The sequence below is a fragment of the Cydia pomonella genome, chromosome 3 (assembly GCF_033807575.1).
Source record: "Cydia pomonella isolate Wapato2018A chromosome 3, ilCydPomo1, whole genome shotgun sequence".
Lineage (NCBI taxonomy): Eukaryota > Metazoa > Arthropoda > Insecta > Lepidoptera > Tortricidae > Cydia > Cydia pomonella.
The window spans coordinates 9,254,235-9,280,323 of record NC_084705.1 but is presented as its reverse complement, the minus strand read 5'-3'; the positions used below and the strand labels follow the sequence as shown (position 1 = coordinate 9,280,323).

The following is a 26,089-nucleotide window of genomic DNA, read 5'->3' as shown; positions in this document are numbered from 1 at the left end:
AACATCTGCATAGGTATATAGAACATTTTAATACGCGAGGAAATATAAATATCTACTTTATAAAATATACAAACATTTTTATTTAGTTTTAATGTTTTGTGAATTAAAATAATGTGAATTTTTATTTTTAAAACTAACATTAATACTAAATGTATATATAATATACATATAATGGGCCTTCATACCTATTATGTATTTTCTCAAAACCCTATTTGATGCTGCGGTAGCGGTACCTAAGTAAGTACTATTTGCCCCTTCGGCGTAGGTTCAGTTATTTATGGGGCATTGAACTCTAGTTGCCGTATGAGATCATAGGTAGGTACTTAAAGGTCATTAAGTGCCTCCTTACCTATAGGTACTTACTTACTTGTTCGTGTTACTGGTTTTAGGATGGTATAAGCCTATTTAAGAATCAGAATATTAAAGAGTCGGAATGGCGTGGGGAGAAATTTCGGTGGGAAAGACTCTGAACTGAAATATACATCTAACATCAAAAAATGTACCTGCCTATTTTAATCATTAAAGGTAAGTGGGTAATTCAGTATTTTCACATCCATCTAATGTCATTGCGCTAGCGCTAGTTTCCGTCCAAGGGGGCGATACTTGAATTTCGAACCCCTTGATTTCGTCACTTCAAAATCTGTGGAAAACTGCGAAATGCTATTTTTGAAATACGGTAGAAATTATGAATCTGGAATCTAGTGTATTAACCACTCTTTTTCAATTATATTAGTAGAATTAAAATCAAATGGTTATGGCTTAGTAGTGGTGACATTATTAAAGGGAGAACACGAAATCGAGGTCGAAAATAATAATAATACTTATACATATCTTTAGGTGTTCGATTTGTACGTACTAGAAGCACGGGTGCTGGTGCTACAACGGTATAGAAGTAAAGTAGGTACCTATACTGTATAACGGTAAAGTCCTATGGGCAACAATCTGTTCATTACCGCGAGATGAGAGTGGCTGTCCGTGTCGGTCGGTAATGTAATGCAGTGCAAATGAGTCAATCTCCCTGTGCTGGACTGCCGATCGGACTCGGCGCCATTTAGGAAATCGGTTCGCTCTTAAACGGCAATCCAAGTTCGATTTATTCAGTAAATTCCTTAGGCGACGCTCCGTATAATTAATACATTTATTAAATGATTGTATTGATCCTTTTATAGGTAGTAAGTTTTCGTTTCAACTAAGTTTACCTGCATTTTTTTGTCAGCTCTGTACTGCCGATGCCGTTTCAATTTAACCATTATAGAATACCTATTTAAAAAGCCCTCTGCGTTACTATGCAAACACAGGAAAATCCTTTATTTGATTAATTCATATTAATTGCACGTGTTTAAAAATAGTTGTTAAAGTCACCCAATCGCAGTAATGTTTACATATTTACATGGCGTTACATACAACATTTCACAGTCAGTTACTTTAGCACTTGCCATATTAAAGCGGCACTGTCGTGGCAGACTTACAGTTTTGGAAATAAATAACAAAGATAAGGAGCATGTGCGCAATATAAATCGTAAGCAGGTACCGTTACCATACCTACTCGCATATAAATGTGATTGCGTCTTATTGCAGACGAAAGCGTTAAAATAAAAGTACGGTTCGTAAAAGTTCGAGTTCCGTCAGGTGCGAATACGTGGTGACGCTGTTGCAAACTAATCATTATCAAGGAAGGAAAGTCGAGCGCGGTGGATGGCGCTACATTTTCCAATCTAACAATAGAAATTCAACGGATGCACGACCCTCGGGACGTTAATCCATCTGTATGTAAATTGTCCATGAAATACCGCCTTGCGTTCTTCAGCTGTGAGCACGTGACAGGTACGTCAGTGCCTAATAAGATGAAAAACAATCTTCTAAGCTATCAAGCCAATTCGAGTTGTAGTTAGTCGATCTGTTTCCGATATGATACTGATCTGTCAGTGTCAAACGTCACATTCTTCAACAAAAACGTCACTTTTGACACTGACATATCAGTATCATATCGAAAATATGAATTGGTCTGTATGTCGCTGTTTCTTCCCTTATATAGATAGTGTCATTCATGAAGACGCGTGTCTTGACTCGTATTCTCCTGTCATTAAAGGTTAGATTTGACAAATCTGCGCATCGCGAACTATAACCTCTATAACAAAGATAGAGACATTACATACAAAGTATTGTAGCTAGAGGTTTTAGTGTTCAAAATTAAGGGCATTAACGGTATGGTGTACCTACCACTTACTTTAGGTAGGCTATTAAAATATACCATCAGTACGCAGCAGATATCTCAATCTAAATAAAAGAGATAGGTTCAGACCTCTTTTTTATGATATAGGAGGCAAACGAGCAGACGGATCACCTGATATTAAGCGATTACCGCCACCCATGGACACCCACAACACCAGAGGGGTTGTAAGTGCGTTGCCGGAATTTAAGATGGAAGTACGCTCTTTTTTTTGAAGATTCGAAGGTCGTATTAGTCCGGCCGGAAATACCGCAGGCGACAGTTCATTCCATAGTTTAGCTGTGCGAGGAAGAAAGTTTCAAGCCAATTCGAGTTGAATAAGTTGGAGAAATGCACAGTTGAGGACTGCCAACCATCTAAGTGGTGAGGATGGAAATGTTGTGGCGTAGGGCGATGGTGAAAAGAAGCGGCAGGGATTAATCCGAACAATTCCTCGGACCACTTCCCGTTATATATGCGATAGAAAATGCAGAGCGGGCCGGGCAGCGCCACGGACTCGAGCCGATCCGAGATACGCTGGCTGTCGACAATCCGAGTCGCTCTTCGTTGGATGCGGTCCAAAGGGAGCTTAGAAGCTGGTACTGGGCTGCCCATAGATGAGAACAGTGTTCCATGTGTGGGCGCACCTGCGCCTTATAAAGCTGTAGGCGGTGGGCCGGTGTGAAATATTGTCTTGATCTGTTGATCACACCGAACTTTTTTGAGGCTAATTTGGCCTCACCCTCTAAATGGCCGCGGAACTGGACTTCACTCAAGATGTTGACTCGACGCCAAGAATTCCGTTATTGGTTGTGACAGTCAGGGGAGCGCTCTCAAAACGAGGTGACACGACAAACCCTAACAGTAAACGCTCAAACCTGTGTCTGGTAGGGTTAAAACGGACAAAACTAAGTCGACCTCATCCAGAGACTTAGGGAAGTTTCAATTTCAGACAGAAGTTTGTTCCGGCTCTCGATGACATTTTTCACAGAGATATTGGTGCAGCCGGTGTAAGAGGCATCACCTGTATTATCGTCAACATAACAATGAATGCCGCTAATTTGCAGCATGTCCTTGATTTGCAAAAGAAATAGCGTGGGTGATAGGACAAAGCCTTGGGAACACCAGCATTCACAGAGATATGGAGTCTGAACTCTGAACATACACCGTCAACTACAACCTTTATGCTTCTGTCTGTTAGAAAGTTACTGACCCATACACATTATCTCTCAGGAAGCCCATAGGATAGTAACTTCGAAAGAAGTGCTTTATACCAAACGCGATCGAAGGCCTTCGCTATATCAAATTTAACAGCCAATGCTTGACCATTTGTCTCGATCGCCTGTGCCCAACGAAGTGTCAGGTTGATTAGAAGATCACCAGCCGAGCGGCCTCTACGGAATGGGTATTGTCGGTTACTAAGCAACTGGTGATCCTCTAGGTACCGAAAGAGCTGACAGTTGATAATGGACTCCATTATCTTCGAGAAAAGGGAGGTTATAGCTATTGGCCTGTAACCAAAGCTGGCTTCCACGAGGTCGGGTCAGAGAGGTCTTTTTGCAGAAACGACCAAACCAAGGTTGGCATTTGCTACCAACAGGAACCACAGATGATGGAATGAAAAGCTCCATTTCCTGCAGCACCACGTCAGCAACAGTATCAGCACTGACGTTGGGACCATCCAGAGTGAAGCAAACAAGGTAGGTTTGCTTCACTCCGGGACTTCACAAAGGGAGCTCTGGGGCCTTACTCACCATCAGGAACACATTACACAACACTAAGTACCTACACCTACAGAGTAGGCAGCAGTGTTATTATGGCTGTGGGCTTCTAAAAGGGCTTCTAAAAGTGCTCCTCCAGTTGGGCTGCTCCAGTTTCAAGCGTGATGACATTACCCTACGAGTCCTCTATAATAACATGTTTAGGGTCCTGATGGGACTTCCTAGATTCTGCAGCGCATCTGGCATGTTTGCCGGCGCCCACGTAGAGGATTTCCACGCCAAAATGCGCAAAAGAATCATGTCCATTAGAAGCAGAAACCAGGGTAGTTCCAACAGCATACTAAGTATGTTAGCGGATAGGCCAGACAGTCTTTTGCAAAGACATTGGATGTCCGCATTAATAAACCCCCATTCTGGGGTTGTTTATTATTAAAATTAAAATTTTGTAATCGGTTTATTTTTATTGTTTATTTTTTTGTACAAATAGTAAATAACTATAGCTTATAAGATACTCAAATTAACAAATGTGGACCACTTTGTCTGAATAATTTATTTATTTATTTATTTATTACGCGGTACCCAACCTCTCTTGTTGGCCGTAGTTTAAGGACATACCCGGGTCCAAATCTCTGCTGACCATGTATGAGGGTGCCATGTTGCTACTTTACTATAGGTTTTTTAGCATTAGAAAAAAGGCAATCTTGACGTGTCTTTTTATTGAAAATTATTGATTGTACCCCGATGGTTGACTGGTAGAAAATTCCAGTAGGCATGAAGTCCGCCATTGGTACATATTTGTTTTGTATTTTGTGCAATAAAGTTTGAATAATTAAATAAAAATGCTATAAAAATTGTTTATATTAATTATGAAACCAAAAGAGTAAATTATCATGATATATTTATAAATGTTTCATATTTGTTGAAAAATATCAAAAGCGTCTTTGAATAAAAAATACACGTCAAAATCGTTACCTACCTTCTTTCTAATGCAAAAAAAGACGAAGTGGCCGCCAGACGCGACTGCCAATGCCACTTGACGCGGCCCATTTTTTTATGTTACTCCTAATGAAACCTAATAGGACATTATGACAACAAATAATTTCTAGTTGCGTCTGGCTAAGTGATTAAGATCGATATGCGAGAGGCCGTTGACTGATTATAAAACTCGGAGACGTCTCCTAGGTGCCTATTTAGGTATTACAGAGAATGGCGATCTTTTATTTCTGAACAAAACATATTTTCTAAAAAAGTTGTTACGTGACCGTGTCCGTACAGTTAAGTAGAATAGCGTTTAATACGTGGTTGGCTATCCCAATTATACCGTAGTAACTGATAGATGGTAGATACGATCATTTCACTTGTTGTACATTTTAAAATACCCATATTAATAACGGTGTCAACATGTTACAGAATATTATCATGAATAAATATCAGAAAACTAGGTAAATATAAAATATTGCGTTACAGAGACGATGCGGACCATACATATGTGGTCTTATACGACTTGGAAAAATGCATTCAGTTTTTTAAATTACAATTACCAAACGATTAGCACTCCAGTACCCCTAGTGTAACTTTGATCGACATCATAACGTGACGAACGCGTTTGCGTTAAGTCTCATTTTGTATAGGATTTTGAGTTTCCAAAACGTCCCGCTTGGCGCGCTCTTTCGAAATCCATTACAAAATGAGACTAAACGCAAACGCGTACGTCACGTTTGGAAATCGAATTTATTTACACTAGGGGTACAGCAATGTGCCGCATACCTAACGTTACTCTTTTTGGACTTGAAAATGCTATGAAGCCGCTGATTGAATGATTTGATACTGATACATTCATAAGCTGTAAAATACCAGATAAAAATCGGCTACCTAGAGCATTTTCAGAAGTAGGTATTTACCTATTTATTAAAAGAGTAGCGTTATGTAAGCGAAACTATGTAGATAACGACGCAAGATAAAGGATGACGCATGTTACACCGTACGGAGTTCGAATCGTAAAAGTAAAATATAACAGACAAAGTATATGAAGTTCCAGTGCCTACTCAATATGAAGGTATTTTTCAACTCAATATTTCTCTTAGGTAGACCTTCTTGTCAGCTCACCACTGTCACAGTGCATGTCATCGTCATTTAAGGTGCAGTGGGTTAGGCCAACGAGTGGGGGTTTTTGAAAAATCGTAGCGCTTGTAAAGATCATATTGTCAAATTACGAATAGCGATCTTGAGGCCTTTCTCTAGTAACTTCATCGACTCTAAACCTGATTAAATAACTTTCGTTCGATAGAAAAGTCACGAACATTGGTCTAAAATGCACCATTAAAAATTTGTAGCTATTAACACAGAAGCTATTAAAAAGGAAATTGCTACTAAAAATGCGTAATGCTATTTTTGATATTTTTTGTTAAATAACTATAACTTAAAATAAAATTTAATACCAATGATATCCGTGATCCCCGGCACGCACGGCCTTCCGCTCAGTGCTCAGCGAGTGCGTTCGGAGAAGAACCTGAACTCACTGCATCTTAAGTCATTGTTTACAGAGGTAATATCTGGTTGTCATCTATTGGGCTAAGTATATAGTGCACTAGGATTTGTTACTAACTAGAAATTAGTTGAGCGCCCGAACTCGTGGTGTATCATGAGTCATACTTTAATTCGGGTAATATAATTATATAATATATCCTTACCATTTCGCTGCAGTAAAGTAGCATTCGCACAGGCCAAGTACACGCTCCTTCATTGTTATCTTGAGGTGACAACGCACCACAGGTAGCTCGAATCCCTTCAAACTATGGTTAAAAATAATCATTCGCTTAGCATGTGCCACTGTTGTGAGTGTAAGTGTAGTGTATGACGTGAACAAATGTGACAACCGTACCGATGTACCGATCTAAAATAGGTACATAGTAGGTGGGTAGACAGGGACGATGTAGGTTGTCGATACAAACGCCAAACGAAAAGGAAAACTGTTCCGTAATGACAGATGCTACGAAAAGTCACGTGACTCTTTTCCATTTATAGCCAAAATCCCAAATTCATAAAAGTCCTACCGAACTCGCCTTGCTAGGCAGGACTTTTAAGATTGGTTTTTGTGTTCTTCGAGGCGTATTCTACAATAAAAAATAATCTAACCAAATGAATGAGAAAACGATAATTTACTAATTATCCCGGGCTCCAGTTTTATTAGGACTTCCCAGCTCTGCTCCACCACGTATGAAAGCCGTAACGTAGCAGCATTGGACAGTTGTCCATTCAATTGTTTACCATATTCTCGCGCTATAAATTCTAAATTCAAACTGGTTTTCCAATGGCAGTTACGGCCGTTATGCGTGGTGGGGTAGAAATATGTACCTACATTTCCGACATCTTAGGGTAGATAGGTAATTTAGGGTAATAAGTTATTCACAGTTATTTATTAATTACTCCCAGCAAACTAACATGCCTATCATGGTCTCAAACTTATGAGTTACTTTATGAATTTATAAGAATTAAGCATTATTAGATATTTTTGAAAATTTATTATGTATATCCATAGAATGAACAGGGGCCTTATTCGAGATGCACAACTGTCAAATTTCGCGTCCACATCAAATCAACACTTGATTCTATCGCATGTTGATTGTATCAAGTGTTGATTCTATCAACTGTGGATATTATCATTTGGAACAATCAAAACTCATTCATAGAAAAAATAATCAAACAAAAATCAACTTTGTTTATTACTACTATATAGTTTGAAATGGCTCTGAACTCGAAGTGGTTCGATTTGATTTGATTGTCACCTGACTGTGGATTGCTAATGTCAAATTTTGACAAGTGTTGATTTTATTGCTAGACTTTATTGTCCATGGGCTTGGGCACCGTCTTGGATTTTTTGACGTACGACAGGGAATACCCTTCCTTTCCTACAATATATGGCATAGAGTAAAGCGTCTTTTTTTTTTAAACATAAGTTTACAGGAATCAGCGACATCTTGTATTCGATAGGATAAGTAATGCGCTATGAACAATGCGGCGGCGAGTAGTGAAACTGTACCTGACAACGTCAATCAATTAAAAAGTGACCACACAGTTGATGGTCGATAAAGGCGATTATTAATTGAATTTTAACGACAATAAAGAACTATTGACATGCGATCTTTTTGTTGAACCCACACCTACACGTCGAATAATGCTCGCTCCACATATTCTCCTATAAACGCTCAAAATTGTAAAAAAAATTGATGCAATTTACTCCGCACCCAGTCTCAAGTTGCTTCTAAACCACATTCACGAACCAAGTTGTAACCTAACACATCTGTAAATATGGCATATGATTTAGAGATAAAGTCCGTTTTTTTTTAAATTACGAGATGGTTCATGAATAACCTTTATTACTATAAAAATAATACTACATTTGTCAAAAAACATTTCTGTATTGCGCTATTACATAATGCATAAAATTGATATAAAGATAGGTACCATAGTCGCTCGCTCACTTGGTCTATCAAAAACTATTTTAATGCTCTTTGTACTCGTATACGCGACCCCATTGTATGTACAGTCGCAATCAGATATATCGGAACGCATGTATGAGATCTCAAATTATTAAGATAAGACCTACTGTACTGTCTATATTACTTACCAAGACCTAAGTACCTATTATTTATATGTACCTACACAAAGAGAATTCCTATGTTAAAAGGAGATTAAATACATATTTTGTTATTCAACTACAAATAAAATAAAATTTATCTTTTTCAGTTAACACATTTTTTTACCGATTTCTTTAATAAAATAAAACATTAAAGTATTATGTGACTATAATTCACTGTCTTTGGTGTAGATTATTTACTGATGTTCCAATTTCCTGTATCAGTTTGGTACCAGGAAATATAAAAACTACACCTCTTCAAAAACTTTGCTGATAGTTCGACATCTGTAAGTTTAAATATAAAACATGATAAAAACACTTAAGTCAAAAACGTATACATAAAATATTTGCCCTATATTCTGGTCGCTCGGTAGGGTGCCCAGAAGGCTGGGTGCATTTCCGCGCTGGTTAACAATGCTGATCCTCTGGTCACCAGAAGCCTATATAAGGCGCTCTCATAGAGCCACGCTAGTGCCCTAGAGTTTCAAATTCAACCCCAAGTGCCACAAATATGTAGTTAAGGGTTTAAATTCTGGATCAAGAACATGGAATACTATTCGCTAGTAAGGCCATAGGTATTAGAAAAAAATAATAGTAGGAGACGGCCGTGGTCATGGTAGGTGGTACAGGTGGGCCAGGCAAGCTCTGAAATTATGCACCTATTTTACTATAACTTTGTTCACCTGTGTATATTTACTGTTTCCATGATAATCATTTTTAATATGAAGCCCGTGTAATCGGGCTGTATCATTGGTCTCATATTTTTTAACACAAAATCATAATTTTAATTCAATAATTAATGGTGTTTTACATATTAATCATTAATATACCTATTTTGCAAAATTTTCTTGCATATAATAATATTGTTTACTTCAATTGACGTGTTTATTATTTTCGTTACTATGTCAACGTTAATACTTAAAAAATTATAACGTGAAGGTTGAGTCCGCAGTACAGTTACAGTTTACGTACATAGTGGCATTAGCACAGTCGGATTAGGACCAAACTCGAAATGTCTGAACAGTCATGAAATTTGGTATGTATACAGTGTGTGTCTTTCATAACGACATTGGTTTTAAGTAACGATAGTTTAAAGTGCTGTTAACAGTTTTATCAAAAGAATATAACGATTGCCTTTTATAGTTAAGAGTAATTAATTTAAAAAAAAATCTCGAGCAGCAATGTAATGCAAACATTTATTTGACGTTTCAGAGAGGAAGAGCTAGTTTCGTTTCCATTTAAATTCGATCAAAACATTAAGTAACTCGGAACTGTTGCCGACGTTAACTTATTTACTGAATTATTCACTACTAGAAAACACTGCAATTTAAAACATACGCGATTTTGACCACACTAGCACAACAAATTTACATCAACAAATCTTTCTGTGTCTTATTGTTAGCCACCACATTTATGAATCGCATTATTCACCGAACTAGACTGATACCAAAAATCACTGCACATACATTTATTATCACTTCTTAGAAATCACATTACCTAGTTCAAACATGCTTATTAAATTTTTTAGGAATGTCTGTGTTGATCAACAAACTCGATGTTATCTTGACACTTCAACCCAATCAATGTGAAGTTATCAATCGGTACTTAAACGAAACAATTATCTGATTCCGCCTTCTTAGTTAACACAAAGTTACCTACTTACACCAATCTTTTGACTGCACTGGCTGGTATGACAGGATGCAGGTAGGTTGACGTAAAATATTTAGGTGACTTTTTTCATGAAATTGTCATGTCATAATTATCTTTCCAAAATGCCACGACCATCGCCTTATACCTCGCAAGAATTAGCGGATATGATTATAAAGTATGGCGAAGCTATGCAAGATGCTAGACTAGCGTTAACATTATATCGGGAGCAATTTCCAAATCGTCGAATTCCGCAAAACCCCAGAGTCATAGTCGGTGCATTGCAGCGTGTCCGGGAAGACATGCCCATTACTGGGAGAATCCAACCGTTGGCAAATGGACCCCGTCTTCATGTTCGTAATGAAGAAATTATACTGGAACATTTTGCTGAAAATCCAGAATGCAGTACAAGAAATGCCGGGCGACATTTTCAAATGAAGCACAAAACAGTTCACAGGATTCTCAAAAAAAACTTGCAGCTTCCTTACAAATTTTTGAAGGCACACGCAACATTGCCTAGGGATTTGCTGCCACGTTTAACATTTAGTCGCTGGCTATTAAACAAACACAATACCGACCACCAATTTACCTCAAGAGTAATATGGACTGATGAGAGTACTTTTACTCGGAACGGCGTGTGGAATCAGAGAAATACACACTATTGGGCAAGAGTAAATCCTCGTGTACTAAGAGAGACCGGTCATCAATACCGATGGGCTGTAAACGTCTGGGCAGCCATTCATGGTGACCGTATAATAGGTCCAGTATTTATCGACGGAAATCTCAATGGCGAAAAATTCCTGGAATTCCTTAGTGGTCCATTGACTAATTATTTCAATTCGTTACCAGAAGAAGCACGGGAGCTGACTTGGTTGCAAATGGACGGAGCTCCGGCACATTCAGCAGTTCGCGTGCGTAATCATTTGAACTTCATGTTTGGAAACCACTGGCTCGGTAGATTTGGGCCTCGACGTTGGCCGGCCCGTTCACCGGACCTCACGATGTTAGATTTTTTTTTTATGGGGGGCCATAAAAAACGAAGTGTATTCGAAACCACAAATATCTGTTGAAGATCTTCGGAACAGAATAACTGACGCGTTTCAAAAACTTCAGCAGAACACTAATTTTGAAAGCGTACATCAGTCTCTCATACGCCGATGCAACACTTGCATCGAAATGCAAGGACGTCACATCGAACATCGTTATCTTCGACGAGTGAATCGCAGAGATTGATTTTATTTTTTGAATAAATAAAAACTTTTTAATCTTTTTTTATTTTTAATAGAACTTTGACCAAGAAACACTGCGTAGTTTCTCCTCAAGCAACTTTTGTGAGTGAGAAAGAGAGGAGAAACTTCGCAAAGTGTTTCGCGATAGCAGGGCGGTTAAGTCCTTTTTTTACGAACAAGGTCTCTTGTCATGATTTTTGACGGTCTTGTCAATCAAAAGTGTCACCGACATGTAAGATGTAGGTAATTGTGATAGGTGTCAGGATGTCACTAAGAGCGAAATTTCAATGAAATCACATGACAATTGTTAAGTTTAATTTATTACTGATACATTGCGTGCCCAATTAATTTGTATGAAAAATTTTATTTTTTATTTTTTAACTAAATATGCTAATTTCAGTTCATTAGGACTTATACTTTCAGCCCTTGAAATTAGTGTCGTTATGAAAGACACACACTGTATACGCCCCTTAAAGGCCCCTTTTTCATGCCCACACCATTTGACATTTGGGGACCTCGAGGAACCGCAGCCATCTTGGAAAATGTGGACCATCCAGGAGGAATTCGCGTTTTACTCTAAATCTACGTTCTTTATTCAATAATCGTGTAAGGCAACATTCAAGCTTATAAAATTCTACATAAAATAGTTTTAGACATCTTTGCGAAAAAAAATGATCTTGCTTTAAAAAATACTTGCTAAACCCAGATTTAGCCCTTATACCCTTTCATGGGATATTCTCTTAATAGGAAACTTGGAAGAATAAAAATTCCACTTTTAACTATACATTTGTACATAATCTACCCCAATATCAATATTTTACTTGACTGCAACTTAACCAGAAAGTAGGGTTATGGGTATAAGTACTGAGGATTCAGGACAACCTGTAGCTTAGGATACTGGACGGATTTTTTAAATGACGTATTATTTAGCCCTAAACCTTTTTCTTCCGTTAATTTTAGTAACTTTGTATTGCATAGCACTTGTATACTAACTGTGGATCTACTGATGTCTGTTTTACTGTACTCCGCTCAATAGTTTAGGCGCTAGAAGAAAAAATATGATTTAATATTCGGAGTTCTCTCAAGGCGGCTGTATTGATTTTTCTTTAATAGAACAAGTAAAAGTAGGTTGTGAATGGCAAGAGGAATCTAACGATACATCATTTAAAAAAATCCGTCCAGTATCCTAATACCTAGCTACTGGGTGTACTGAATCATCAGTACTTACACCCATAACCCTTCTTTCTGGTTTAGTCACAGTAGAATAAAATGTTAATATTGGGGTAGACCACGTACAAATGTATAAGTAGTTAAAAATAGAATTCATATTCCTCCGAGTTTCCTTTTAAGAGAATGTCCCCTGGAAGTGTATAAGCGTTAAACTTAGATTCAGCAAGCATTCTCTATAACAAGATGTATTGTTCTGCAAAGATATCGAGGACTTTTTTGTGTAGAATTTAATAAGTTTTAATGTTGACTGTTGTGTTGATGGTACACATTTTCCAAGATGGCTCGGATTCCTCGAGGTCCCCAAATGTTAAATGGTTTGGGCATGAAAAAGGGGCCCTTAATTTATATACATAATAAATTTCATGACTGTTACAGAGATTTCGAGGTTGGTCCTAATCGATTATGCTACATTGTGCGTCCGCAGCAAATTCGGTTCTCCATACAAATGTAGTTACGCTCTCATTTTAAAATGACTTGCTAGATTGCTCTGAAACTTTGTACTTACAATAGGATATGGTATGTCTATGCCTATAATTAATTTAAAACATAAATGTGAAATGAGAGCCAATTAAGTTCAATATTAAGAATATGTGTCGTTGTTGACTCGCCGACAACGGAATTGAGATCTATATGGGTGCCATGTTCTGTGCTGTGTAGAAAATCCTGAAATTATAAAGGATTTGTCTTGGCTAGTTTTTACGTATAGGCTACGTATCACCGAAACGTCACAAACACCACGAAGGTTCGGCTTGTACGGGCCCTCGTTTTTCCTATATTCTTATACGCTGCGGGACCTGGACTATCCGAAAGACAGAGGAGAAGACGATAGACGCCCTAGAAATATGGTGCTGGAGGAAAATGCTGGGGATATCCTGGACCGAGTTTCGGACTAATGTCTCCATCCTTAAAGAACTCCGTATCAAGCAGCGCCTTTCGACTCTCGTAAAGACCCGCATACTCAGTTTTTTCGGTCATGTCTCGAGGAGGAACAACGACTCCATAGAGCGTCTAGTGGTGCAGGGTAGAGCAAACGGAAAAAGACCGCGCAAAAGGCCACCTATGCGATGGACTGACCAAATCAAATCTGCCATGAAGGGTCCCCTGAACGCATTTGCCAGAATGGCCCCCAACCGCGAAAAATGGCGAGAAATCGTGCGGCAAGCAACATCTGCGCCTGATATCAGCAGTTAACCACGACGCTCTGCAAAGAGTACAACGACAAAGAAGAAGAAGACGTATCATATTTGTCTAAAATTTGGTTTGTTGGTACACACACAAGGGATAGTCTCTAAGGGATACCTAGGTACGGGGTGCCACACTCGTCAGCGCGACGGCGATATTTTTTACCTTTTACCTAATAATCTCAAATTTGTGTACGGGCTCAGCTCCTGTTTCGTCTTAAGCCTGAATTTAACAGATTCTGACTCACAGGGGGCTTTGAGCATGATGTTGCGTTCGTTTTCAAATTTTGAAAAAAAGAACTAGCCTAACAACACAATAAATGCTTGTTTTTTCCGCATTCTTCACTATATCTCCCTGTCTCACTACTATCTGACCTTCTAACCCAGAGGGGAAAATATACCTTATTGGGGCTACTCCATCTTCCTCATGATAATATATTTTACTTTACTGAAAAGCAATCGGTACATGTTACAAGATGCACATTGTTAAGAGCCGGGGTTAGAACCCACGACCATTGATTTAAAATGAAGCTTTGTATATAATTTGTATTTTTATAATAAATCTGTTTTCTTGTTGACATTTTGTGGTATTGTATTGCTTTATGTTAATTGTCAAGATATTTCTTTCATCCTGGACAATTGTCACATGCGTCACCTGTACGTTTTTATGATAGATCTACATCGACGCAACTGCATGTCATTGTCAAAGAGCATATAATCACTACGTTTTAAGAGACGGGACTTTCATACTAGCGAGTGGAATCAGTTTGTTTCGCAAATCATTACCAAAATGTACGACAAAGAACTGTCAAAGAACCATAGTACCAACATAAGCGATTTAAATAGTGTAGTACGCTACACGCTTACGATTCTTATCGATATCGATAAAATGGGGAGGGTTGAAACATAGGCTCCTGTCTACAAATTTTGTACTCGAAATCAGGTTAGCATCGAGTCCACATTTAAGTTGTATGTTATATAGTGGATAGTTCTTAATTGGACTACTATCTGGTCGGGCTTAATGTGGACCCGAATTATTTTAATACAGTTTTTAAGTCGTGTTTTTTTATTTTATTAAATGCTTGATTTTCATAATGATGTGCACATACATGTTTGAATAAATGTAACTTTTCTATGGGAAGCTGTATCAGGTCTTCGTTCCCAACAAATTTGGCCCACTGCCTGCATCGGAAAACATACAGCCTTGGAAAAACATGACTTTATCTACAGTTTATATTCCATGTGTTTGCTAATGAGATGATCAACTGATTATTTCGCGCTAATATGCATCTATAAATCATGTTTTTCGGCATCCAGTTATCAACAACCCTTTATCAATTCTTTAACTTTTTATGTATTTATATGTCTGTTAATAATGAGAACGGGTCTGGCCTTGTTGGCAGCGACCCTGCCTATGAAGCCGATGGTCCCAGGTTCAAATCCTGGAATGGGCATTTATTAGTGTGATGAGCATGAATATTTGTTCCTGAGACATGGGTATTTTCTATGTATTTATAAATACTTATAAATTAGGTCTATGTACATATACTAAAGTATGAATGGCATGTAAACTTGACAGAATAAATAGCACTGACGTTTTCTTTTTCTTCGTTGGCAATGATTTGCGAAACAAATTCCATACAAAACTTTTTTCTTCCTAGTTGTGTCAGCCTGATCGGAATTTGGCAGCTAACTCCATCTTGCGTCCAGTAGAAGAATCAAAATCGTACAGGTAAAACTACTCTCTGCCTTAGTATCCCCTTTTAAATGTCATAAATCCAAACATGGCAGCCATACCCATCGACAAAAAAGTCTACCGTTGATCTAATTTCATTTGACAGTTAACTAATACGTATTCGACACGCTTATATTTGACAACTAGAATCCTGACTAGAGCTGGGACTGCGTACCAAAAGTACGTCTCTGTTACTCGTACCAAAAGTACGTCTAAAATACCAGTTTTACGAGTATGACCCCCAATAGGCAGTTTACTTATTTGCCGTGCTTAGGCGTCTTACAAATAAGGATTATTTATACAAATATCGACTTATTATTTCGGTAAGGGTCGGAAATATGGTGACGTTTTGAGTGAAGCCTATGAATCTATTGTCATATTTTTGTTATATATTATTACATTATTTTTAGATACAACAGACACCCAGACGACCATCTGTTAACAAAATTTTATTTTACCTAAAGTAACGGTAAGAATGGAGGTACGAGGTGATAAAAGTTTCATATTTGTTTTATTTCAGAAATCAAAGTCCGTACTTTTAAATACTCGACAAGCTAAAAGTAGTCTATTACAAATAACCTGTTCCAAAAACTATTCCGGTACAACGCCCCGCCTCTAGTGTGGATATTGTTCACTGACAGGTGGTGATAATAGCAATTCGACAAGTCACAATATTTCTCACATCAAATGGAAATCAACACGAAACGTCACTTTTAGCATGTCGAATAAGGGCCCAGGTAGGTACTTTACTTATATAGGTGCCTATGCTTCTAAATTCTAGCGCCGATACTATCTGACCGCACTCATGATGCAATTGGAAAGTACCGTTGGTATATCATATATAATTTATATCATGAACGTACACTTTTACGTTTTCACGTATTTGAAGAGAAAATAGAAATATCTGTATTTATTTTCCCGACTGCTGTAAATCAAATACGGATAATTTGTAGGAATATATGTTAACACCACACCAGCTGGTATTGGCTCTCTTAATTGTTCAAAAACTAATGATAACGTTGCAGTTTATCCACATGTGGGGCAAAGTAATCAAATGCTAATTTTGAATTGCTTCCTCATGTTGGCTGGTAGAATTTACTTTTTTTTAATGATGATTTTCAAACCTCTCGCTACGCTCGTGGTTCAATTTTAGGATGTTTCACTTGTTCGGGTATCAATATTAGCACGAGAGGTTAAACGACAACTTTGCCCCCTTGTAACACCCAGAGATAAAGCCAAAACGATAAGGGACCGATCCAGGTAGTTTTATATTTGGTTGCCTAACTAATACATGTTTATAAATAAATACAGACCTACCTAAAGTATTTAAGTATAAGTATGTACCCAAAAATGCAAACAATATAATCATGTTACGTTAGGAATCCCAGTAGGTACAGTTTGTCTGCACACTCTACTATAAACAAATGACATTTTTCATACACTTCGGTGTAATTGCCGTTAAGCTTTATTCTGGTTCCTGATTGCAGAATGATTATTTGATAATATCATATATGCAATACATACGGTGTGTATTTTTGATATAACCGGAAGCTTAAACTAGACGCTAGGTTTTGGTGCTATAAAATGCTCCTGGATTTTTTTTTTTTTTTTTTTTTTTGTATTTTTTTTTATGCTGATTTAGATTATGCGGTCGTATCGAAAATACACGCTGTAGATAAGTTAAGATTACCTACCTACTGAAGTATTTAGTACCTATGTCATTCATAGTACAAATAGTGGGGAAATAGGTTATCTTCAGTTATCTCCGTTTCTCAGTGCGCCAGTCGGGGCTTTTGTTTGAGTGTTCGTGCGGCGACGTAAAGATACTATGGCGCACACATACAAGCCGCGCGAGGTGCGTTTGTATGAAGATAGCCTACTTCCCCACTCTTTGTACTATGCCTATGTTGATGTTGACTTCTGTTACGTAGGTCAGTTAAATGTAATCTAAAAAAGTTGAAAGAAAGATTTTAAGCACATAAGGTGTTTAAATACAACAAAACCTACTTATACAGTAAAATGTTACGATGTGTATATAATGTTTATGGTGATATACTTAGTAGTGTGTTCGGGTGTGGTAAATGAACAGCGCAGCATCTTCAACATTCGCAAGGGCATCCTGGAAATAAATAAAAACATGGTTAATTAGTATTTATGATTCAAAATGGCCGCCCCACATTTAGTGCGCGTCATGTGAATTGATGCTTCTCGCGTATGCATTATTATTTCGTCTTAAATGTTCACACCATTTCTCACGGGACAAAAAACAACCAAAATTAGGAAACAAGGCGCAAGCGAATAGAAAAATCGAACATTGGAATCGATTTTACTCTTTTGCTTTTCGGGGCGGGCGTAAACAATCAACAATGTCTACCTAATGCAAGAAGACCGAGAAGCCAATGCTTACATTTTTTAAGGGGTTCGATATGTAGGAATGTTAAGGAACATTCGGAGTTTGGACAACTTGAAAATTCCAATCCAAGCATTTTGTCTTATGAAAAATACACCTATAAGTACCTTCTTCAAAAATTCGACCTCCGCGACTGGACTTCGCCATTGGAACCTAAGTATCTAGACCTGCTATGGTTATTTAAATAGAACTGAATAATAACATAGAATACTACTACTACTCCTACCTACGTACTCTTTTCCATTAGGACCTTAAAATGATAAAAAAAAAAACAAAATCCCCTACGCAAAAAAGACCAAAAAACAACCCTTAAAAAGGATAAAAAAAATATCTCTCTAGATTTTTTTGTTGAGATTAAAAGTCACAGCCGCTAAATTGAGAATAGATAGGTAGCACAAAAATATATATATTTTTTACTTTCTTTTCTACTGTTTTTGTTACAATCCTATTAATAATAAAAAAACATGTTATACTAAAAATGCCCTATATCATTTGGGAAAGAGCTGATACTCTTCAAACTGTTGGATCGATTTTTATCAAACATACTTAGCTAAGAACCACCGCAATGAAACTGGCATTCACGAAATAAACCGCATCGAAAACTGTCTATCCATGTGACAGGCAGTGACAGCTACGATAGCACAGACAGACACAGATATTGGCGTCAAACTTAATAACCCGTCTTTTTGTTTTGCTAAAAAAACATTATTTTAGATTACTCGTAAAGAAAGTATTGTATACAATAGCGATATACCCAATCCAGCTTTTCAATCTCGTACCTTACTTAGGCAAGTCAGCACGATACTCGACTGAAAAGCTCTCTATTATGTCACGATTGTATAAAATACCTAATAGGATAACGAGATGTTAAATATTTGTATGCCATTTTAAATTAAAATGTGGCTAAATTTTAGTGGTTATCGACTATTTTTAGGTTAACAAATATTAGTTTGGAGTTATTATTTGCTTTAATGGGATACCAAGATGTAAAAATTTGGGTTATAATTTTAAATTAAAATGGAGTTCAAAATATTAATACAGCGCCAAATACCGCCCTCCTGAAAAAGAAGCTACCTATGCCCTATATTTAAAAAAAAAGCGGCCAAGTGCTAGTCGGACTCGCCCATGAAGGGTTCCGTACCATGTATGACGTATTAAAAAAAAACTACCTACTAGATCTCGTTCAAACCAATTTTCGGTGGAAGTTTGCATGGTAATGTATATCATAATTTTTTTTTAGATTTTTCATTTTATTTTAGAAGTTACAGGGAAGTTACATTAGAAACCTAAATATCATTTTTAAAGACCTATGCATAAATACCCCACACGTATGGGTTTGATGAAAAAAGATTTTTTAAGTTTCAGTTCTAAGTATGGGGAACCCCCAAAATTTGTTTTTTTCTTTCTTTTTTTGTGTAAAAATCTTAATGCGGTTCATAGAATACATCTACTTACCAAGTTTGAACAGTATAGCTCTTATAGTTTTGGAAAAAAGTGGCTGTGACATAATCGGACAGACAGACGGACATGACGAATCTATAGGGGTTCCGTTTTTTACCATTTGGCTACGGAACCCTAAAAAGGTTGATGATCTATGTAAAACTATCTAAACTAAAGCATTGCTTTGAGGGTATTGAGATTGATGCACGAAATCTGAGAAAGTTAACCGCCAACTACATCTACACTTCCCGATATCGGTCGCGAAATCAGTCCCGATTTCGAGCCTGATAATCGTTTTCCGTTTCACGGAATATCAGCATATCGTTATCAATAGAGGAGAGTCGGCTATGTATAAACATGGATAGTTTGTTATAGGAGGTAGTTACAAATGTGTTTCACTGTGCATAGTATTGTATTCTTTGCTCTTTATTATTTATAGAAGTGACAGCAGATTTAGATGGCGGTTCCGACTGCTGGTAAATGTTCTGCCGTGAAATTTAAAGACATTTCGGTAAAATAGTGTCCAGAAAGCAGGCGCTATGTACCAACTTAATACCGGAAAGTATTTAGGTAATATTTATTATAGTTAAGTAGGTACCTCAGTTTTACGCTAAAAGTATATTTTTACAATGAATCAGCGTGATTTTAGTAAAATACAAAATTATTAAGATAGCCACGTATTGTTCGTTGTTTAATGTTTTAAAATTTGCCCCATAGTAAAATAAAAGTCTGGATTAAATTTGATTTGTATTTTTCTTGCATTACATGGTGTACGGACATATGAATCATAAATTGAGTGCTTTCTTTCAGTAAATAGTAATTCATTTCGCTTAGTCCAGAGAAATGTATCTTGTTTAACTTACCCTTAGTAGTTAAATTCATCCGGACCTCTTCAGCGCTTGCAACCAATCAGCGCCGATTTATGCAGGATTAGGTATTAATAATGGTCGGTATGCCGGCTAATTATCCTGCGAATTTCCAAAGTACTCAATCAAGTGTCATGAATTAGGCTATACCTATACATATGCATATCTACATCTAACGTGTATGAGAGCTACTCGGCGCTGTTAGCGATCGCTTCGTTACAATCAGTACCAGGAGAGCATACTTCACAAGGTGACTACACCACAGTTGCAATTTAGCTTGTATGAAGCAGAACTTTGATGTCAGAGGTGTAAGTGTAAGCAAGTTTGCTGTTGCACAACGTAACATGTGTATTTGTGTGTTTGTGTTTCTGTTTGAGTTAAATATCAGTTTAAACGTACGTTTGAAACGGAAGTGTTTGTGGGTATTTATGATCTTATAAACAGGTTGTAGGTATTTAAGTACTTTGTGCCTGGTTTTATGTAGTAATCAAACGTATTTTAAGATTCAGGAGTTCAGGTATTTCAGGTATATTTACTTATCAATACCATATTCATTATTCTTTATAGTCTTTAGACCGAATAAATACAATAGAAATATGAGCTGGGAACTGGGTCTTACATTTGTTGCGATGATCTCTTGTGGACAATCTGAAAGAAAAAGAAAAAATATGTTATTATATCATTCAACATTTTGACGACCGGTCTGGCCTAGTGGGTAGTGACCCTGCCTATGAAGCCGATGGTCCCGGGTTCAAATCCTGGTAAGGGCATTTATTCGTGTGATGAGCAATGGATATTTGTTCCTGAGTCATGGATGTTTTCTATGTATTTAAGTATTTATATATTATATATATCGTTGTCTAAGTACCCTCAACACAAGCCTTATTGAGCTTACTGTGGGACTTAGTCAATTTGTGTAATAATGTCCTATAATATTTATTTATTATTTATTTTATTTAACTAATTTTTTTTTTTATTATGTACACGAAATCAGAGTTCCTATAAAATATTTTTAAAAGGATATGGGTCTAGCTTACAGACGGACCTAATTAGTAGATCTACCTTCGCATAATTATCATCCACACATACCTACCTCAAGTGGAAATTAGCTGATAAGATTGTTGCTTTTATTGACTGAATTAAAATATCATAGGATTTATTTGCGGTGATCTATAAATGATTAAAACTACCACGGGTGTTGTAAATCTAATAGAGGCGGAGTGTAGGTATATCTTATGATTTTCTTTTGTATGTATTCTATAACGATCGTGATATACCTAGGTTTATTTGTCAAGGAAGTATATTGTGTACCTACTGCATAGGAACATATCATGTTTGAAGTCGGTGCCAAATTCTTAAAAGGGAACACTGTCAAACCGAATGCCAACCCTGGTACGGTTCGACAAGAACAGAAATCTGTCCATTAGTTGTTTGGGTGTATTATTGACCGGTATTGTAACTAAATTGTTTTTTTTTTTAAGTTAATTATTTTTTTCCATTTTTAGTTAAAGTTAAACTTAATGAAGAAGACAAATCGCCGAAAAAGTTCCGACTCTTATCAGCAGTTTAACTTCAGCTAATAACACTTTTTGAGTTTTATGAATCTGTTCCTCCTTCCTTGTTCCTTGATTTTTTGATAAAAAATATGCCAATAACATTTGAGGAGTTTCTTCGATTTCGCATGGATCACATCATTAGCACTTTTTGACAAAAATGGGGCCAACTTGAAACTATATACCTATATTATATACTTTTGAACAAAACCATATATTTCACCACACCAGCTCGTAAAGGCTCTATTGATCGCTCTAAAACGAATGAGAAAGTCGCATTTTAACCACATGTGTGGCAAAGTAATTTGATGCAAATTTTGAGTTGTTTTTAAATCATGAATCTGATTGATAAATATTTAATAACGTTCATTTGGATTTAATTTGGTTTGATGTTTTATAGTTGGTATTTTAGTGTGGTAAAAAATTTCGTGTTTCAAAATTCATGGTGGTAAAATTTGTTTAACTCTCGTGCCTTGACTCACTACGTTCATCATATGGTTCAATTTTGGAGTCTTTCGCTTACTCGGGTATCAATGTTAGCAAGAGCGATTAAACAACAACTTTGCCCCCTTGTAAAACAATTAATTATTTCCAAACCGATTTAGAAACGACGGATTTATTAGACTTATGAGATAACACACATACAAAACCATAAGGTTTCCTTGGTTTGGTACGGAACCCTAAAAACGGTCCAATTGACAACCTCTTCCTTTTTTTTCATTAGTAGGTAACCACCATCCAACCAACCATCATTAATACTCGTAAATAGGTATAGAATGAATACTACTAGTTATCACATAAGTCACAATATAAAATGGTATTTTGTCCGCCCTAACTTATTAACAGTGTATAGGGACTTAACAATTGAAATAAGTAGATACCTATTATGTTACAAAAGCTACTATGTAAGTAAGTAGACAAGGATGACACTTTTAACAATGGGACAAAAGGATTCTATAAAATATAAATAGAAAATTGTTACTCCAATGCCGATGTTTTAAAGTTGGTATCTTACACAAAGAAAATATATGACACACTCTAATGGTCTGTTAATATTATTAAGACGAAAGGGGATGACCGCTTCTCCATAAAATCTTTTCCATTTTTCCCCGTTTCACATTTGAGAATATATTTTCTACGCAGTTTGATGTAGGTATATTAACCACAGCTATATGGAATGGATTTTTTAATTTTTTTAATTTTTTAAAATTAAATATAGTAGCTTTAGTAAATATTGATATTTATTTTTCGCTCTTGGGCATGGATAGCCTTGGATAATATACAATAAATTGTGTAAAAATATTTTCCATAATGTCAAGGGTGTTTGTACGGAGAAGCGGTCATCGTTACATCTCCAGATTTAATGTATTTATAACCATGGAGACTATATATCTGTATTGTACTTATTGTAGTAATAATTTATTTTAAGATTATTATAAAGTAATGTTTACCCAGGTATTGGTTGTTGTATTTATAAATGTGGTTATGTATTTTTCATGTCACTATATGATGTTACTATAAATGTGTATTGACTTATAAAAGAGCCCTTAATGCCTACTTGCAACATTTATTTATCTCCACTATCGTCTTAAAGTACTGTACTGTATTGTCGTATTGTTAATATATATATTTCGTAATTTGTCGTAAAAATTATTTATGATATACTTATTAAAAAATATGAAGATGTAAATAGGCAATTCAACTAACGCTTTAAGTATAATTTGTTTTAAAAGAATTCGAAAGAAAAGTCAAAAAGGACCTTCTTTTGTAATAAACTATTGGCCAAATAATCGGATGAAAGTTTGGAATAGTATTCTAGACGACTTTCCTGTGAATCCTTTTATGCAAAGCCAAAATCTGCGAAATGAAATTTGGCAGGGAAAAGTTACAAACGAGAATTGACCTGCTGATTTTGGTCCGCTAGTTCCAATCAATGATAAGCAATAAAAGAATCCACTATTCGATTACCGAACAGGCACGCACAAGCCGCGGGATGGTTACACCGATTGACCAGCTTCGGGGTACTCACACCGCTATCGGATTTAATACTATCACCAAGATTTGCATGTCACAGGACATACCGGGATACGGACCCGAGGCAAATATCGTTATGCATGTGAGGACTGCATTGTGCACTGGAGTGATACCTGGATAAATTAATTTGCTTGCACGTGGCCCACGGCCGATTATTAATACGTGTCTGACTGAAATTCAGATAAACAAATCAATTGAAAGCAATGTACGTATATTTGCCGAAGCAAGCTTTTGTTTTACTTACGTAAAGACAATCCGAGTAACTACTTCGGAATAGAGAGTAACGCAAAATGATTAGGTATTAGTTACCCTATGGCCGAAAGTGTTATGGAGAACATAGCTCCGTATTCCCTTTATGGGCATAACATTAGTGACAAACTTAACAGTTAATGTCAAATAGTAAAAGAAACCATGAAATTAGATTTTTTGCAAATACTTACATGTTTTTAAGTTATGTGCCAATAAAATTTCCAACTTGTTTAATGCTCATTTTATCAAAGTGTAAAAGTATTTTTCGGAATATTAAAAGAGTGTCCCTTTGTGCTCATTAAACTACAAAAATATATTTTACTCTTTTGCACTGTTGAAATTTACTAATATCTAAAATTGATGCAAGATTAAATTTTTGCCACAACCTGTCAGACCGGTGTTGCATCGGATAAATAAATTATTTATGTTTTACCATCATGATTTTTCATAACTTTAACTTTGATGATGTTATATTATGAAGCAATATTAATAAGTAAGTACCTACATAAATAAATACCCTTGTATAATCTAAAGTGGAGGTCAATACAATTGGCAAATAATGTAAACAAAAATAAATAAATAAATAAATATTATAGGACATTAGTATACAAATTGACTAAGTCCCACAGTAAGCTCAATAAGGCTTGTGTTGTAATATGACAGATTTTGTCAGCATTTGACGTATAACCTAAAAGTTTTACGATGGTTGTTTTCATTGAAATATTAATAATGAAAATACAATAAATTTAAGATTTAAGTATATAAACTGTAGAACGGTAGTTCACAAAAAGTGCGAGATTACAAAGAAACGAAGTTAAATTATGTTTGCTTACATTATTTACCATTTCAATTGAACTCCACTTTAAGTACTAATATTTGTTTGTCTGGAACATCGTCTCCTGTCGACTAAAAAACGTAAGTAGGTATTAGGCTTTCATCTCTAAAAATAGCTACTTCGGTTTATTTGTTAACATATTTCAATTAAAAACATAAGTAATTCTTGTTTGATACTGGGTAATATGGAATGGTTGATACCCATTCAGTGTAGGATAGTACCCTCACGTGGATTCGAACTCGCGATCTCGGGTTTGAAAGTAGCGAAGAAAAGGTACCACTCCTGCATAGAAGTTTGTGTGCACGGGTGGTACCTTTTCTCTGCAGCTGACCGTACCTACTCGTACCTAAAGCCTGAATGAAACTGCGGTAGGTATTCAATTGTAACAAGTATATATATGTTAAAGTACAGCTTCGTTGTTTCAAATATGGTCCCTTACAACGAACCGCATTGAACTTGGCACGCATATATAGCTTTTAGAGATAAAAAAAAGGAACATTGGAAATATGTCGTAACTTACGACTCACTTATTACTCGTTAAGTGGTTTTACCCCAGTCCTCCTCCACTTGAGCTTTATTAAGTATTTTCAACTTACAAGAATCGTTAGAACTCCAAAAAATTGTAGTCATGAAATCGGTCAGTATTAAAATTTAGGCACTTATTTACCTAAAGCCTTTAAATCATGCGTTTCGCAAATTGTTTTAAGCTTACCTATTTGCTTTATTTGTTTAGGGATGACATATGGAGTGGCTACTACGTGTTTTTATGATATATAGGCAAACGAGCAGATGAATCGCCTGAGTTGTAAGTGCGCTGTCGGATTTATGAATGGAGTACGTTCTTTTCTTAAAGGTTTGAAGGTCGTATCGGCCCGGAAATACCGCAGGCGAAAGTTCATTCCACAGTTCAGCTGTGCGAGGCAGGAAGTTTCTGGACAAACACACAGTTGAGGACTGCCAACCATCTATTTAAGTGTGAAGATGAAAATGTCGCGTAGGGCCATGGCAGAAAGAAGCGGCAGGGATTAATCCGAACAATTCCTCGGAGCACTCCAGGCTACATCTCTACATACATTAGATATGCTTTATTAGGTAGATACTTACTTAATTGTAG

The 26,089-nt window shown here is 36.5% G+C and overlaps 1 protein-coding gene across 6 annotated transcripts in view; it reads right to left on the bottom strand.

Annotated features, from left to right (window-relative positions):
- The window catches only part of LOC133515994 (sex determination protein fruitless-like), a 104,637-nt gene that overhangs the window by 23,765 nt on the left and 54,783 nt on the right, over positions 1–26,089 (bottom strand). For 4 of the 6 annotated variants that reach the window (XM_061848654.1, XM_061848651.1, XM_061848653.1 and 1 more), the window contains exons 2-3: positions 20,924–20,952; positions 20,302–20,406 (exon numbers count right to left, since the gene is read on the bottom strand). In XM_061848654.1, coding sequence (XP_061704638.1) covers positions 20,302–20,320 — 19 coding nt within the window. In that variant the 5' untranslated portion in view covers positions 20,321–20,406; positions 20,924–20,952. Of the gene's footprint in view, positions 1–6,620; positions 7,458–20,301; positions 20,407–20,923; positions 20,953–24,331; positions 24,400–26,089 lie in introns of those variants that run through there. The other 2 variants (XM_061848652.1, XM_061848656.1) reach the window with 2 other exon arrangements.